A 19,227-nucleotide genomic window follows, 5' to 3' on the forward strand; every position below is an offset into this window, starting at 1 on the left:
AAATAGGTAGCAAAATGAGAGGAATATCATGCTGCCTAAACACTGAGTTTTGAAATAATGTTATAGCTTTTATACCTAGAGTACCCTGCTTAACAACTCATGTTTTTTCCTCCATGTCCAATGCTAAGTGCTAAGGGAAAGAATCAGTTCTTTCCATTCAAAAAGAAGCTGAGTGCTATCAGAGAGAAATGAAGAAAATATTAAGACAACTAGAAGTCAACTTTCAATTGATTGTATAAATATAATCTGAATGTACAAATTCAATTCTGTTCAACAAGCATTCATTAAAAGCCTATGTGCAAAGCTTTATGCCTATTTTAGCCATTAGTTTCAACTCACATTCCAACTTTAAAAAAAAATCAGAACTGATAATCATAGAAACAAAACGGACAGATTTTACTTGTACTCTTTTCTACCCACCCTTTTGCTCTCTCTGGGGTAATGAATCTCTTTGGTGTCCCTAGCCACTCCTCAATGAACAGCAAAGTGACATAAAGGTAGATAACAAGTAAGGAAAAGTAAGCAACCTAAACAATATATTAACTAAGCAATAACTCTTTGAATAACTGAGAATTAACTGTATCTAATACTGGTCATAGTCTTGTTTCTTCAACATTGAAAATAAATGTCCTTAATGTAATGAAATTCTTCCTTCTCTCTCCCAAGACTGCGTAATAGTTTTTCAGTTTCCTTTTCACTTTCCAGAAAATACTAACCTCATCCAATTAATCACAATGGATACCACTAGACGTTATTCATGACAAGTGCAATTTCAGGGCTGCAACTAAATCCAGATTATGAACAATATAAAATTAAATTTCTAGCCAAGACATAAAGGTACATATACTTCAATGAGCTGGGAACTCCACAAATACAACACAATAAAATAAAAATCCAATACTCTCTACACCTAAAATGTCACATACAGTTCATTTTTTTTCCAAAATATCATGCTAATATCAATTAAGAGGTCCTAAATAACATTTTATATGCAACCACCATGCCCATTTACTAACAAATCTAATTACCAATTATCCCACACAACACCATTGACTCTGATTAAGAGTATATCCAAACTTTTGCAAATTTTAATGATCTTGTGCTTCCATCATGTCCTAAATGCTTAGTGTCAAGCTTCTCCTCCTGATTTTATGGCCAAATATCAGCACTTGGCAAATGTCTAAAACACTGCTTTTGCCATGCAAACCATACCTAATAAGGGCATCATTTAACAGAAAAAAAAACTATTAATTTTCTTCATTACTATTAAGACAGCACTTCACACACACCCTTCCCCAATCAGAATATTTTCACTGCAAATATTTCACTCCTAAGTCTGATGTATGGCCATAAACTTCCATACAAAAAAAAAACCCAACAACAACAACAAACAAACAAAACACAATAAGCTATGGCTAGTGTCGGAAAAGTCATTTAAAAAAAAAATCACAATGTACATAAAATTTAAAGCAAAATGTAAGGGTACTCTGAGACCAGTGAAAAGAATCAGCTAAATTGCTTAAAGCTTCAAAATTTACTATTTTATATAGGATCTTATGACAATTTTATTGCCAAAACTACAGATCTTATGCTCAAAGTCAACAGAATTCACTCTACATAAATTCCTTTTACAGCAAACTCTGCTGAGATGCAGGTAAGAAAGTTATACACAATTTGAGAATTCTGTCTTTCCCTGAAGAGAATTATAAAGGTTTAGAGCTGGAAATGGACCTTAGAGATCATCTACAGGGATTTTGACCTAGTGTATGTAGAAAGATTTGGGGGGGAGGGAAGGGAGTCAATGAATTTGCTGGGAAAAAAAAAAAAGCTTTATTTTTATTTTCACTAACCTCTAATTGACATTTAGAATTTCCTTTAATTTTGAATGTAGGCGACAAACAATATTCTGAGAAGAGGTCCACAGGCTTTCCCAGACCAAAAAAAAAAGTTTATGGTTAAGAATCTTTGTTCTAGTATAACTCCCTCATTTTACAGACAAAGAAAATGAGCCTAATAGTCACTAAATAAAAATCATTTAGCACATTTAAAAGATCTCAGGGTTTAAATCATAGCTCTCTTCCCTTTCCCCTTTAAGAAAACAATTTAAAAGGATGCACTCCACAAGGTACTTTGTACACTCCTACCACAGTTTCTAAACTCCAATCCAGGAGCTATGACTACAGGTCCAGGAAAAAATTCAAGACTAGCTTCCTTTAGCTACTCAGGGAAAAGAAAAGGTGTCTTGATGACAGCAGTAGAGCTAGATGGCCAATGAGGGAAGAGGAGTAAGCCATATGGAAAGGTGACCAGTCAGAAGGGGTTTTGAAGCAAGGTTGGAAGGAGAGAAGGGGGCGGGGGGGGAGAGGGAGAGTGGGGGAAGGAAAGGGAACCAATCATCACAAAACCAAAAAGAGCTCCAGATGCCCAGAAAATGATATGTCAGATCAACCCACCACCCCTTCCACCCCTGAATAGCAATCCTATTTCTTCTCCCTCTACCCATCATCCCTCATTCATCCACAACAACCTCTTGATCATTCCCTGAAACAACCAATTTCACTATCCCCACTACCACTACTCCATCATCTTTTCCCTTTCTCACTATCCCTTCCCTTCCTCAATGCATACCCAGCTAACATTTTGGAGTTTCATCGTTAAAACAACCATTGAGTAAAGACAAGTAAACCTTAATATATGCAAATGTTTACATTAAGAGTCAAACATTAAACACAATTATTCAAAACATATAGGCTATACCACCTCAACACAATAAAATCACCCATAACTTCTTTTAAAACTCAGATTACACCTAAACAATTCTAATTCAATACTATCTGAAGACAGAGGAATGAATGGACTAAATGACCACTGTCGCAGTACCTGAGATAGGTAAGATTCTATTACAAATACGATAAGTTTTTCACATTAAACTTCGTATAACTGTTTATTTGGACATTTCTCCCTTATAACATCAATAAGACATGTGAAAATAACTGAACTTTATTGATATGAACAGGAAAAACCACAAATATTTCTTTTCCTAAAATTAAAATCAACACAATCTCTGCAACCTTGATTACAGATAACAAATTATATGTGTGACATTTTCTAAACTAACCTCCAATCTCTTTATTCTGTTTTAGACAGTTCTCAGTTACAAAAAAAGATGAATGAGCAGGACATCAATCACTCTGGAATATTAGCACCTTAAAGATGTCTTTAGCAGGTCAATAATCTTTTCACCTTAGAAGGACTTTATCAGATCTTGTCTAAAGCCTGGATAAAAGCTTTTGCATTAAGTACTTCTAACAATTGGCAATGTATCTCCACCACACAAAGCTGTTTTCTTCCTCATGGACACAATCCTCAAGGTCATGATTCTCAGCAGCTTTCCAGCATGACAAAGAAGCATTACCTACCGCCAAACAAGCTGTCAACACAAACTTTGTCATAGCCTAGATAAAGAAACTGGCAGACAGTGATAATAGGTCTAATTTCCCTCTCTCCCAGGGGAAGTAAATAGATTTCAAATCAGTCTAAAAACCTATGCAAGCAAAGAAATGTTATCTTTGGGGGTACAAAAGAAAAAGACTCACTGGAAATTCATCTAGAGGTTCATTGATTTCAATGTCTAGCACTTCATCATTGTCAATTTCTTCCTCCCCCTGTTCTTCAACATATTCTATTTGGTCTTCTGTCAACTCAGCATCATGGCCTTCATACTGTTCTTCTTCTGTATAGTCTTGAGGATACAATTCAGATCCATCAGATTTGTGATAAATCATTTCATCCTCTCCTTGTTCATATTCCGATTCATGTTCTACAGATTGATCATTAGTATTGTCGGAGAGTTCGAATGATGTAACCATGCCAGATGCAGTGTTAAGACTAATTGTGACACCTTGGGAACTAGAGTGGACAAACATACACAAAATAAACCATACAATTAGACACTAACACAGGAAGCTTATCAATTATTTGCTACAAAAATTTAAATCATAACTAGTGAAAATTTAATACAATGAATAGGCAAATGATTAATATTCCCTTAAGCAATGACCTAAAATTAAGCTTCACATGTTGTATAATTCATTTCAATAAAGAGACCTGTCTCACTCTCACACAGACAGACAGACAGAGACAGACACACACACACACATAGACACACAGACACTCTCTCTCTCTCTCTCTCTCTCTCTCTCTCTCTCTCTCTCTCTCAGTTTATCATCAGCTACAGGCTATTTGATCAAGATAATCAAATCAACCAGATGGTCTACCAGATATGTATGACAAAAATCATTACTGGTAGCTGGAAAAAAATAAATGTAATTTCAACTTCTCAGAATAAAAAGTAAGGAAAACTACTAAAACTACATCTGTTTTTAAGTATTTTGAAACTTACATATATATATATATGTTATTCTATTAACAGAAATAAGTATTTTTATTTTAAATATTTCTGACCATAATTTTTTAAATTTAGGATTTACACAGTAACTAATTCTCTTTTATAATGTATCTAATATTACAAACTTTGAAGTGTTTTAGAACTTACCTGTAATAAGATGAATTTCTGGGCATGTCCAAGGTTAAAAATATTAAGATTACCTTCAGCCCAGAAAATCAGCTCATTTCACTCAATATTGTGATAACAAAATTATTGCAAGCACAAAATAATCATTTTATGCAAAGAATCATGAAAGATAAACATCAAGTAATTAAAGCAAGAGAAAAAGTCAAATTTAAAATTCAAAAAATCCTATACTTTAAAAATATGAATAACTTTTAACTCCATATCATGACCTAATATACCATTTAAATAATGAAAATTTTGAAACCAAAGAAATTCCGAAAAAAGTAACTTGGCTTGAAAAAACACGTTAATATTCAAGCAAAAAAAATTAAATAACAAATATCTACTAAACTATATCAGTTAAGTTTGGTTTAAAGTACACTCATGATAACAAAAATTAACAAAAACACACAGGACTGTAATAAATACCAGATTTACTTTTCTATATTAGTGACTGAATGTCAAATTCCTCCCAAAGACGTTTCCTTTAAAAATTAACAAAAAAGTAATAAATAATCAATTATTCATTTTACTAAAACATACTAATAATTCAATTTCTCATACCTAGAAAGTATTTCAACAAATTAAAAAAGGAGATTCCAAGATAATAATGACCATGATAAAACAAATTATGAATCCAAAGGAACATTTCCAAAATGTTCATCCTTGAAATAAAACTAAAATAATAAACAAAGGTGTTAAAAGAGAACCGTCATAGTTCATTAGCCACAATTCATATCAAATGGGTATAACAAAAGTATCTTATATGTATTTTCAAAAATTTCATAAATTTGTTGATCCTCATTCAATATCCCAAAAAAGTAATTCAACATGAAAATTTCATTAATTTTTTAAAATAATCTATTTTTAGATATACTGAGAATATATAAACACAAATAAAAAATAATCATTTAGAAACAATCATCAAAATAAACTCTTCAAGCCCAGTTTTAAGTATATGATACATTACATGTCATGCAATTTTAAGTATATGATGTATGTATACATAAAAATACATGTACTCTTTTCTTCATTCAAGTTAAATGAAAATGTAATAAACTGAGCTTAATAAGGTACCTGAAATTTAGTTCATCTTCATTATCACTCTGCAAAAGATCATCATTCAGTTCTTCATCTGACAAGTCTGACTGATTCTGGATGAAAAAATGTTTTTATTAATATCTGTCCTTGCTATAAAGAAACATTACAAAAAGGACCAATTTATAATAATTACATTATTCTTAATCTTTTGCAATTAAAACATGTCATCTAGGTATACAAATCACAGGACCACTGATTTAGAATTGAAGTCATCAAATCCAATCTTTTCACTTTAAGGACTATTAAACTGAGACCCTCATTTCCAGTTAAGTAACTTTCCCAAGATCACTAAGTGGCAGTGTTTTAATATATAAACCTAGGACTTCTGATATCAGATCCAGCACACTTTTCACAGCACTAAAACACCTCTCTATAGAATACCAGCTAATTACCTAGACAAATTTCTAGGTTCCATAGGAAATTAGATACAGAGACATTAAGTTGGAATTCAAACATATTCAAAAATTATTATCCCATGTACAAAAAACTGCCTACTTGCTTGGAATACAAAGACAAAAATGAAACAATCCTTGCTGTTATTAAATTTTAATTTCTATTTAAGAGACTAAACACATATGCAAATACATGTGGCACAACCTGATTAGAAGGAAGGGATGGGAGAGTTTGGAAAGGGGAGAGAAAAATAGGGAGATTAGGAAAGCCTATAGAAGTTGTAGCTGCTAGTTGAGTCTAGCCTAAAAGGAAGATAAGAATTCTAAAATACGTTGTTTAGGAAAGTACATTTTAGGATTGTGTGAGGCAATCGCACAAATGTGGCTGAAAAAGCCAGCTGAAGCTAGATTTGGGGTGTTTTAAATAAGAAACAGCAACCCAATGTTTTTGAACAGGGAAATGGGATGGTCAAATATGGCCATAACAAATTATTTTGGTAGCACTGTGGAAGATGGATTATAGATGGGAAAAACTTGAAACAGACAACTAGGAAGCTATTAAATAGTCCAGCGAAGAATGATAAGAGTCTGAACTAGGGCAGTGATTGTATGACTGGAGAGGGTTCCAAAGATATTATACAAATAGAAGACAAGACTAAGCAAATGGTTGTTATGAGGTAGTGACTCAAATGTTTTGGAACATCTTTAACATTTAGGAGTTTTACCCTCATTATCTGCTGCCTTCCTCTACTTGTATTCAAATGATTTTCTGTCCAAATTTTTAGAATATATTACAAAAGAGATTGTTTGTGAATAGTCAGAAAAGAAAGCAACGTTCACTCAAAGCCAACATGGGTTCATCAGGAGCAAATCATGCAAGATTATACTACATTTGGTAAGGTTACTACATTGATAAAGGATAGTCCTTAGATACTGAAAAACCCCATCAAAGCATTGACAATATACAGAGGGTGAGGGAGAAGAGAAAAGACAAAGATAATAAGGAATTTAAGTTATGAATGTAACTGGAAAATGATGGTCCCTTCAAAAGAAATAGGTTAAGTTTCAGGGAGATAAGAAATATTTGCTTTGGGATCCCAAACACTGAATTTAGGATGCCAATGGAACATACAGCAGACAGTTCAAGATGTAGGAAGAAGCAGGATTCACAAGAAGGATCAGGGTTCATGTGAGAGTCAAATGTGCAGAGTTGGATATTTTATGACTCCTTATTCACCCAGTTCCAAATCTATATGCTATCACACATGAGGATAAATTTTGTCCAAAAGTATGGTATGGTGAAAGACATTGTCAAATCTTTTGCTGGGGTTTTTCTATATCTTTTCTATATCTATAAATGAAGTTAAACTTCAAGGACTCACTTTCAAGTAATATCTCTTTTCATTCTAGTAACCTTGTCAAAAAATAAAATTAGTTAATACTCCAAATATAGTTTTACAAATAGCTTTTCATGAAGGCATGCTTTATATACATTATTATAGTATGATTTAAGGGTTTTTGTTTGGGGGAAACGGAGTCCAGATTTGTGATTTCATCAGGGTAGGGAGCTCCCAGTGACTAAACTCCCTTCAACAGATTAATTATTCTGTAACTTTAAGTTGTCTATGACACAGAGGAGGAGATCAATGACTTGCCCAGAGTCACACAGCTGAGATACTTCTCTGACTCCAAGGGCAACCCTTTATCCTGACGGCACACTGAATTCTCACTATTTAAATGAAGCTAAACTTCAAGGACTCATTTTCAAAAAGAATACTTGTTTCTTACCTTTTTGCCAGACAGCAAATCTTCTCCAAGCAAATCATCTTCAAGTTCACTGGGGAAAAAATGGCAAGTCAATAATCTATTTCTATAATAAAACATCTCAAGACACTATAGTTTCTTTTATATAAACCAGCATTATATAATAAGACTTAACCACTGGCTCATATGATTTATACAAAGGCTCTGGTTTTACAAGGTTAATTTGGACACATTTCATAGATTTTCTTCCCTCACCTTTCACCTCTCCTCCAATAATGAGTACAGGTATAGGTAGACGTGTGTGTGTGTGTGTGTGTGTGTGTGTGTGTATACACACACATACATATATACACATATAAATGTATATGTATACATACACACCCCTACATATACCTACATATATGTGTATAAAGTCTATTAGGTATACATGTATACTAATACACAAAATAAATGGTGATTGACTGACTTGTTGAAAAACATTTAAAATGTATAGTCCCACATTTTAGGGAGGGGGTAAGTAGCATTATAGTACAATACAAAGAGTAACAAGCTAGAAATCAGTTTTCCTCCTAGTTCTGGCCCTGTGCAACAGAATAAATTTAGGCAAGTCATTCTTGGTCAAAGATTCCACATATATAAAATCAGGACAGTGACTAGATCATCTGTCTCTAAGACAGATGAAAACTGCTCATTTTTGCCTACACCTTCATCACCTGAAAATTGTAAAAAAAAAAATATTCTGGTAACTTTTTCAAAAATGAAATATGTAAGATAGGGTATTTAAACAGTATTAACCAGCATTATCCTCTCACAAATAAATACTATATATGTATGTGGGGGGGGGGGGAAGGGGGGGAGAGAGAGAGAGAGAGAGAGAGAGAGAGAGAGATTTTCTTTTCTTTTGGAGTAAGGAGAGGCACTGTCAATGTCATATGGCTAAACACTGGGCCTGGAGTCAGAAAGACTAGTTCAAATCTAGCCTCAGACTGAGCAAGTCATTTAATGTCTGTTTGCCTTGGTTTCCTCAAATGTAAAATGGGGATAACAGTGACTACTTATAGGCTTACTGTGAGGATCAAATGAGATAATATTTGTAAGTTACTTGGCACAGTGTGCCAAGGGAACACAACAGAAGTTTAAATGCTTCTTTTCTTCTTTTCCACTCAATACAAAAAGCACAAATTAACTCAAATACAAAAGCAAGAATACAAGACCGTTGTCCCCAGATCAGAAGAGAATGCAGGGAAAAGTAAGGTAGAAGTAGGAGGTGACCAGGTTCTAAAGAGCTTTAAATGACAAAAATGGCAAAAAGATCCTGAAGGTGATAAGGAGACACTGACTTTCTTGAGGCACCACCCTGGGTCAGATCTGTGCTATAGGAAGATTAATTTGATTGATAGTTGAATGAAGGATGGACTAGAGCTGAGAGAGACTAGAGGCAAGGAAACCAACTAACAGGCTATTCCAACAGTCTGGAGAGGAGACAAGGACTTGCACCAAGGTGTTGGCAGCGCCAGAAGAGCAAGAAGGGGGCAAGATAATGTTAAGACAAAATGGAGGTTTGCATTAAGAGGATTTTAAGAAAGTAAAATTGATAGTAATTGGCAATAGACTGGATATGAGTGGTGAAAGCGAAGAGTCATAGAAGATACCTAGATTATGAGTCTGGGTGACTGGGAAGACAGGGAGGTTTTAAGAGGAAATATAATTAGTTCAGTTTTGGGCATGTCTATGGGACACTCAGTTTAAGATGTCTAATACAAAGTTGGTGATACAAGTTAGGAGGTTAGAACTGGATAAGTAGATCTGAGAAATATCAGCATAGAGATGATAACTGAATACATGGAAGCTGATGCAAGCATACAAAAAAAAAATGGTTTAGAGGGAGAAGAGGGACCAGGATGAAGCCCTTGGGAACACCACCTTTTAGCAGGCATGACCTGGACAAAGATCCAGCAATGTAGACTGAGAAGGAGCATTCAGATAAGGAGGAAAACCAGGATGCAGTAGGGTCCTGAAAACCTAGTATGAAAAGGGTATAAAGGAGGTGACTCACATTCTCAAAAGCTGCAAAGGTTAAAAAAAAAAGATGAGGATCGAAAAGGCCATTACATTTTTGGTAACTAAGAGATTATAGGTAACTGGGGAGAGCAGTTTCAGTTGCATAATAAGCTTGCAAGCCAGACTGTACAGAGTTAAAAAAGAAAACAAGAGGAAAGGAGTTGGAGGCATTGGTTATAAATAGTCTTCACAAAGAGTTTAGTCACAAAAGGGAGAAGAGATATGGAACAATACCCTAACAGGAATGGATCAAGTGAGAGTTTTTTGAGAAAAAACATGGACCTGTTTATATGTAGTATGGTGGCAGCCAGTAGACAAGGAAAGATTAAAGATCACTGTGAGGGTGAGGATGATGAAGGGGGCAATTTGCTTGAGATGATAGGATGGAATGGAATGTGATCCCTTGTGTACAAAGACAGGGCTTGCCATAGTAAGGATGAGGGCCACTTTTTCATGACAGCAGCAAAGGAAGAGACAGTGGCAGAAAACATTTGGGTGATGTGAGATGAGAAGAAAAGAGAGAGCTCTCAGAAAATGACCTCAATTTTTCCAGTAAAATATGTGGCAAGGTTCTCAGTTGGAGAGGGCAATGGGACATCTTAAGAGGGATGAAAAGGTCTGAGAAAGCAACTGTGGTGAGTGGGATAATTAGTTAATTAGGGAAGTGTAAAAGAATGCTTTGCCATAGTGAGAACCCAGGTGAAGTTAAGTAGTATCATTTTGTAGTGGACATAGTCAACAGCTTCATGATTTTCTCCAGCTTCATTACGCAACACGTGTAGGAAGAAAGGCTGATGCTTGAATTGCAAACTCACTGATACAATAAGATGACAAAAGACTCAAGAGGAAGGCACAGAGTTGAAACGGTTCACCAAGGGTAAATAAGGGAAAGTGAAGAAAGTGTAGTTAGTGCAGAAGTGATGGCTTGAGAAGGAGGAATCAAATAATTGGAGGTCCCAATGAGAATAAAAAATAGGGTTTGGGCTTGCAAGGAAGAGGAAAAAGTGGAATGACAATTGACTGTGATCAGATATGAGAATTTCAGAGTTCACAAAGAAAGAATCGGTGCATTTGTGAATGATGGCAAGATCAATTCTGTGACCATCCATCTTTGTGGGTGGCTAAAGTAGATTGAAGTAAGTCATGTGAGACAAGTAAGTTGAGGAATTATGGGATTAGGGTGTTTGAGAGGATACCAAATTTATCGAAGACCCCTAGCATAAATACAGAAATTCAGAAAAAGAGAAAGTATATGAGCCAGGCATCAAACTTAAAAGGGTCCTTGAGGACACCTTCTCAGCAGATAACAACTACCAAGATATTCAGTGGATGGTAGATAAAGGTTGAGTGAATGAACATACTTGAGGCCTTCCTTCAGCTTTAAAGGGTTTTTTGTGGTTGTTGTTGTTTAAATACCCCAGGGAACACCAATAGAGCACTTGGACTATTCATCCATTAACCCCCACCATGAATCTAGGAATGGCATACCTTCTTTTGTAATCATACAAATCTTCAAGAATACCTTTTTTGAGAAAAGGAAGGTTACTAGCAGATTGAGGATGGCTTTGAATGTCAGGTTAATGAGTGTGGCCTTTACTTGGTAGGTGACAGGAAATCACTGAAAGGTTTGATTAATGGCGATAGAATCATATCTATGCACAAGGAAGAGAAGTTTCTGGATGGCATGGCAGAAAAAGAAATGGGAAAACATATTAAGACCACTTTTTGTTGTAGCACAGAACTAAAAAACAAAGTAGATGCCTATTGACTGGGGCTAAATAATTTGTAGAACATGAATGTAATAGAAAATTACTTCACAAATAAGACAGGATAAATATGAAGACTATAGGGAGGTCTGATAAGACATAAAATGAAACAAAGTACAAAGAAACAGGAAAACGGTATAGTATAACAATTTAAAAAAAATCAAAAGTGAGGAGCTTTAATATAATGCCCTAGAATGGCACCAATGAAGAAACATAAGAATTTACTTTCCTCCATACTCTGCAGAAACAGAATATAGCATGTACTGGTGGACTTAGTTGAGTAATTGGTTGATTTTACTAAACTGATTTTATCTTTCTTTTTTTATTTACTAAAGGGGCTCTAGACAGTGGGAAAATGAGGACTATATTGGGAAATGTAATAACAGCAAGTATCAATAAAAACTTAGGAATAAAGAGGAAATGACACTGTCTAAAAGAGTGGCTATGGCATAGTAATATGAATAAAAGAGGTGAATCTTGAGCAATACTCTGCATGTAGGACTGATAGAATTTGGTGTGTGATTAGATATGAGGTGAACAATCAAAGGTAGGTCCAAGATTTTTAAAACAGGAGCATGGGTGAGTAAAAACAGAAATAGTGAAGAAAGGCCACCAACCAATTTCTAGGACAAGATAGTAAACCTAGTTTTAAATATACAAAATTTGAAATGTGAGTGAGAAATCAAAGTCAAAATGTGCTCCAGGCAGTTGTAGAATGCAGGTGTCAACCAAGAAAAAAGGTCCAACAAGAGTGTCATTTACATAAATTTGATAGTTTAAATTATAGAAGTTAACAAGAACAAAAAAAAAGGGATAAGGAAATATGAAAAGAAGGAAAGAAATACCTAAGAGTGTGATGTTTTAGAAGTCAAGAGAAGAAAAGACTATCCCAGGAAGAGGCAATGGTTAACAGTGTCAAACAACATCTTTCTAAAAAATTTTTCATGTTGTTTAACTTTTAAGAATAGGGACAAAGAAAACAATATCACCCGGGGTTAAAAAAAAAAAAAGCTGAACAAAAAGGCTTTTCTTAGGAATGGGTTAGTTCATATAAGGGAAGGAACTACTTCTGACAAGATAACAGTAAGTGGCAAAGACTAAAGCCCAGTTCTCCTGTACCAACTCAAAAGAAAGACAAATAAGCCCCAAAGCAAAGAATGATGAAAACAATGAAAAAAAGGAGAGAAAGCAAAAAAATATGCCAGGTAAATGTGACAAAAGATTGATAAATGATATGCAAGAAATTTCCAATGAAAAGAATAAATGTAATTTTTTTTTAAAAAGAGAGACAAAATCCCTACAAAAAAAAATAAAGGCTGGAATAATAATGTTCCCTCAAGAACAGATAAATCAATATATCACAAGAACCTCCAAAGTAGTTCTGAATAAGAACATAAATAGCCTTTGGGGGGTGGAGCCAAGATGGTGGCTGGAAAGCAGGGACTTGCGTGAGCTCCCCACCACGTCCCTCCAAAAACCTATAAAAAATGGCTCTGACCAAAATCTAGAACTGCAGAACCCACAAAATAGCAGAGGGAAGGAGGGATCCAGCCCAGGACAGCCTGCATAGTCGCTGGATGAGGTCTATCGCGCATGGAGTGGAGGGAAACAGAGCTCAGCGTGGGAAGCAGCAGGACCAACCAGAACAGGAGCCAGGCAGGACAGTCCCTAGCACCCTGAATCAGTGAGCTGCGGCAGTTACCAGACTTCTCAACTCACAAACACCAAAGACAACAGAGAAGGTTAGTGGGAAAAGCTGCAGGGGACAGAGTTTACAATTCAGCCACCAGCCCAGGGGCAGCGGGGGAGGTGCAGCTACAGAACTACAGCTGCAGTTACTTCGAGCCCCAGTCCCACGTGGTGGGAGGAATTAAGTGGTGGATCACAGCAGGAGTGCAGAGCCTGCTGAAGATTTGCGTCAGGTCCGGGCTGGTGGTTCTTGAGGAAGGAGGAGTGCTGGGGTGGCAGAGCTGGCTGTATAGAAATAGCTCTGAAATCAACAGCGCATCCCCTCAAGCTTGGAAGAAAGTACTCTTTGCTCTACAAGCAGTCATACCCTGATGAAAAACTCAAGGGTCAAGTAAGTTGGCTGGGAACATGGACAGGCAGTGAAAACACACCCAGATTCAGTCTCAGACTTTGGAATCCTTCTTTAGTGACAAAGAAGACCAAAACATATGGCCTGAAGAAGTCAACAAAGTCCAAGAGCCTACAACAAAAGCCTCCAAGAAAAACATGAACTGGTCTCAGACCATGGAAGAGCTCAAAAAGGAGTTAGAAAAGCAAGTTAGAGAAGTAGAGGAAAAATTGGGAAGAAAAATGAGAAGGATGCGAGAAAACTATGAAAAACAAATCAATGACTTGCTAAAGGACACCCAAAAAAATACTGAAAAAATATTGAAGAAGACAACACTTTAAAAAAATAGATTAACTCCAATGGCAAAAGAGCTCCAAAAAGCCAATGAGGAGAAGAATGCCTTGAAAGGCAGAATTAGCCAAATGGAAAAGGAGGTCCAAAAGACCATGAAGAGAATACTACCTTAAAAATGAGACTGGAGCAAATGGAAGCTAGTGACTTGATGAGAAATCAAGATATTATAAAACAGAACCAAAGGAATGAAAAAATGGAAGACAATGTGAAATATCTCATTGGAAAAACCACTGACCTGGAAAATAGATCCAGGAGAGATAATTTAAAAATTACTGGATTACCTGAAAGCCATGATGAAAAAAAAGAGCCTAGATATCATCTTTCAAGTAATTATCAAGGAGAACTGCCCTGATATTCTAGAGCCAGAGGGTAAAATAGAAATTGAAAGAATCCACAGATCGCCTCCTCAAATAGATCCCAAAAAGAAAACTCCTAGGAACATTGTGGCCAAATTCCAGAGCTCCCAGGTCAAGGAGAAAATACTGCAAGCAGCCAGAAAGAAATAATTTGAATATTGTGGAAAAACAGTCAGGATAACACAGGATCTGGCAGCTTCCACATTAAGGGACCGAAGGGCTTAGAATATGATATTCCGGATGTCAATGGAGCTAGGATTAAAACCAAGAATCACCTACCCAGCAAAACTGAGTATCATGCTCCAAGGCAAAATATGGACTTTCAATAAAATAGAGGACTTTCAAGCTTTCTCAGTGAAAAGACCAGAGCTGAATAGAAAATTTGACTTTCAAACCCAAGAATCAAGAGAAGCATGAAAAGGTAAACAAGAAAGAGAAATCATAAGGGTCTTACTAAAGTTGAACTGTTTTGTTTACATTCCTACATAGAAAGATGATGTGTATGATTCATGAGACCTCAATATCATAGTAGCTGAAAGGAATATGCATATATATATATATGTATGTGTATACATATATATACATATGCGTGTGTCTATGTATGTATATATGTAGGTATGTGTATATATATAGAGACAAAGGGCACAGGGTGAGCTGAATATGAAGGGATGATATCTAAAAAAAAAATCAATTTAAGGGATAAGAGAGGAATATATTAAGAGAGGGAGAAAGGGAGAGATAGAATGGAGTAAATTATCTCGCATAAAAGTGGCAAGAAAAAGTGGTTCTGTAGGAAGGGAAGAGGGGCCAGGTGAGGGGGAATGAGTAAATCTTGCTCTCATTGGATTTGACCTGAGGAGGGAATGCCATACACACTCAATTGGGTATCTTACCCCACAGGAAAAAAGGAGGAAGAAGATAAAAAAAATGGGGAATGACAGAAGGGAGGGCAGACAGGGGGAGAAGGTAATCAAAAACAAACATTTTCGAAAAGGGACAGGGTCAAGGGAGAAAATTCAATAAAGGGGGATAGGTTAGGAAGGAGCAAAACATAGTTAATCTTTCACAACATGAGTACTGTGGAAGGGTTTTACATAATGATACGCATGTGGCCTATGTTGAAGTGCTTGCCTTCTTAGTGAGGGTGGGTGGGGAGGGAAGAGGGGAGAGAATTTGGAACTCAAAGTCTTAAAAACAGACGTCCAAAAACAACAACAACAAAAAAAAGTTTTTTCATGCAACTAGGAAAGAAGGCAATGGGGCACAGAAATTTATCTTGCCCTACAAGAGAAGAAGGGAAAGGGGGATGGGAGGAGAGTATGGGTGACAGATGGGAGGGCTGACTGGGGAACGGGGCAACCGGAATATATGCCATCTTGGAGTGGGGGGAGGGTAGAAACAGGGAAAAAATTTGTAATTCAAACTTTTGTGAAAATCAATGCTGAAAACTAAATATATTAAATAAATTTTAAAAAAAGAAAAAAGAAATAAGAACATAAATAACATTGCTAAGAAGAAGAATAAGATCAGTGAAGAAAGAATTAATGAAGACAAATTTGAGAATTGATAAACTAGGAAAGAGTAGAAAAATGAAATGGTCTCTGAGGAGCAGAGTTACTTAGGCAGAAGGAAAATGTGAAGAGACAGAAAAACAAACAGGACAAAAAAAAAATCCCATGAAAGCAGAACACATCATTAGAACTCTAGAAAACAAAAGAGGAGATCCAGGACAGAATTCAGTAAGACAATCTTTGAGCTCCTATAAGAAAAATAAAGAAACAAAAACCATCTATATCCCACATTCCAGGAATCTTAAACAAAAAGAAAATGCTCTAAGTATTAGAAACAGAGAAAATAGCAGAAATTATTAAGGTTTATAGGATACCAGCAGAGAAGATTTAAATCATCAAGATATTAGTCACCAAGATCCAGTGTCTCAGGAAAAGGGATGCTTAAAACAACCAGTAGGAAAGAATTTACATATGAAAAAGAACCTAACCAAAAAGACAACTCAATGAGGGCTAAAAATGAAAGAAGTTATAATGCGATATACCCCGAAATAAATAAAGATGGCCACTACTCCAAGATTATCTATCCCAAAAAACTGAATACAATCCATCACAGAAAACTGTGGTTCTTCAATGAAGTTATTCCTTTCCAAATAAGAAATCCAGATCCAGGCAAAGCCTTTAACATATAAAACAGACTCAACAGATGAAACTTTTAAAAAGGAAATTTAATCCAAGTAAAGAATAAAAGATTGTTGAAATTAGTATCCTGTAAGAAAAAGATAAGCCTAAAATCTAGAATAAGGATCAATTCTAAGAAAGAACTCAATGAAAAGGGATACATAAATGGATCACTTAAGGGACTGAAGGGACAAAGTATTTCTTAGGTGCTAAAAGCATAAGTTAAACAAGGAAGTGAGGGAGACAGATGATGATTCCTAAACCTACTCTTATCAGGTCTCTATATATAAAATATATAAAAACTGTTATCAGTAAAAGAATCCTACATCTATCTATTTTTTGTGTGAGTAAAGATGAAGGACTACATTTAAGATTAGATTTTTACAAAATAAAATGAGCTTTCTGTTTAGTTTGGGCAGAAAGGGGGTAGCTATCTGTGAGTTTAGGAAACGCTGATGAATTTAATTCATCAACACAAATAAAGTAAATTACAGATTGATTAGAAAAGAAGATATAAAATTTTACTGCTTAGAGGTTAGAATAAAATTTGTTATGTTTTGGATCAGCTCCCATTATGATTTCAGATAAAGATCTTTTGTTTGCTAATTCCTTAAGAAAGAAAGGGGACACCACATTTAAGGAACCACAGATAATGGAAAAAAAGTAGAAGGGTGGCATAATGGATATAGTGCCAACCTTTGGAGTTAACAAACTTGAGCTTATATACTGAGTCTTAAACATATCAGCTGTGAGACTATTGACAAATCATTTAACCTCTGAGTATCCAGAACAACTCTCTAAGTTACAGATGAATTGCCAACAGATAGCTGGTGTAGGGAGTTTCAGAACCAGAACATTTCTGATATTGGTGTTATTACATATCTACACCTCTATACAACCTAACTCCCTCATTCCTAAAAAAAGATAATTAAAAACAAAATAGCTATTCATCAAAAGGCACAGCAACCAAATTCTTAAAGGAAATCTTTTTTTTTTAAGAGGGCTAAGTGACACACAGTAACAAAGTTCTATGGGAATCAGAAGAAAATGAGAAAAGAAAACACAGGTGGAGGGATAAACCATAGTAAAGTGTGGTCTTGGCAGGTAGACTCCCAAGTACTTTATACTATTAGTTATTTTAAATGGAATTTTTCTTTCTGTTGGGTTTTGTTAGTAATATATAGAAACACTGATGGTTTCCATGGGGTTTATTTCTCAATCTACAATTCTGCTGATATTGCTCACTGTTTCAATTAGTTTTTTAGTTGATTCTCTAGCATTATCTAAGTAAACCATCATGTCAGCTGCAAAAAGTGATAGTTTTATTTCCTTTTTGTCTATGTGAATTCCTTTAAAACTTGTTTCTTGTTTTATTGCAATAACTAGCATTTCTCATACAATGTTAAATAGTAATGGTGACAAGACATCATTGCTTCACCCCTGATCTTAGTAGAAAGGTCTAGCTTATCCCCATGACAGATAAAGCTTGCTCTTTGTTTTAGTTGGATATTGCTTTTTATTTTAAAGGAAACCCCATTTGTTCCCATGTTTCCTGTTTTTTTTTAAAAGGAATGGGTGTTGTGTTTTATAAAAAGTTTTTTTCTATATCTATTGAAATGATCTTGTGATTTTTTTTTGTTTATTAATATGGTCAACTATGCTTACGGTTTTCCTACATTCCTGGTATAAATTCAGCCTGGTCATAATGTATGATCTGTAAAACATATTGCTGTAATCTTCTTGCTAATATTTTATTTTAAATATTTGCATCAATAATTATTAGGGAAATTGGTCTACATATTTCTTTCTCTGTTTTTGACTCTCTTTGGTTTAGGTATCAAGACCACATTTGTCAGAGAAGGAATTCTATAGGCCTTTACCTATTTTTTTCAAAAGGCTTACATAGTACTATAGTTAAAAGGTCTTCAAATGTTTGGTAGCTTGTAAATTCACCTGGTCCCGGTTTTTTTTCTCCTTAGAGAGTTAAATGACTTGTTCCATTCCTTTTTCTAAGAAAGGGTTATTTAAATAATCTACTTCCCATTCTGTTAATCCGGGCAATTTATACTTTTGTAAATATTCATCCACTTAATTCAGATTGTCAGTTTTATTGGCATATAGTTGGGCATTAGTTTTGCTGGGCTATGCACGTTTACAGTTAGGATTTTATTAGTTTGCTTTGTTGCTCAATGAAGGGAAATGGAGGGCAGCAAGAGAGGCAGATTATGAAGAAAAAACTTTTTTTCTTAACATCTAATAGGTGGTTTGGTGGTATGAGACTGAAGCTTAAGAGAGAGATAAAGACTCATCTGCATAAAGATGATAATCAAACCCATGGAAGTTAAAGAGATCACTGAGAGAATGTATATATAAGGAGACAGTGGCCCAGGATAGTGCCAAAATTGGGGGGGAGAGGGGACCTAATGTGAACAATGAATACAACAAACCAGAAAAGGAAAGAGGGAAAGAAGAATCAGACAAGCAATAGAACGATTAACACCCAGACAGACAAGGGTATCTAGAAGGAGAAAATGGTAGCAGTGTCAAATGCTACAAAGAGTACAAAAAGAATGAGAACAGAGAAAAAGTTACAG

The 19,227-nt window shown here is 35.3% G+C and overlaps 1 protein-coding gene across 3 annotated transcripts in view; it reads right to left on the minus strand.

Moving 5' to 3' along the window:
* RBM33 (RNA binding motif protein 33) overlaps positions 1-19,227 on the minus strand; it is a 182,058-nt gene that overhangs the window by 139,146 nt on the left and 23,685 nt on the right. For all 3 annotated transcript variants that reach the window (XM_036758876.1, XM_036758875.1, XM_036758877.1), the window contains exons 3-5: positions 7,855-7,903; positions 5,651-5,727; positions 3,597-3,909 (exon numbers count right to left, since the gene is read on the minus strand). In XM_036758876.1, the coding sequence (XP_036614771.1) occupies positions 3,597-3,909; positions 5,651-5,727; positions 7,855-7,903 (439 nt within the window). The remainder of the gene's footprint in view (positions 1-3,596; positions 3,910-5,650; positions 5,728-7,854; positions 7,904-19,227) is intronic.

Source organism: Trichosurus vulpecula, chromosome 5 (genome assembly GCF_011100635.1).
Source record: "Trichosurus vulpecula isolate mTriVul1 chromosome 5, mTriVul1.pri, whole genome shotgun sequence".
Lineage (NCBI taxonomy): Eukaryota > Metazoa > Chordata > Mammalia > Diprotodontia > Phalangeridae > Trichosurus > Trichosurus vulpecula.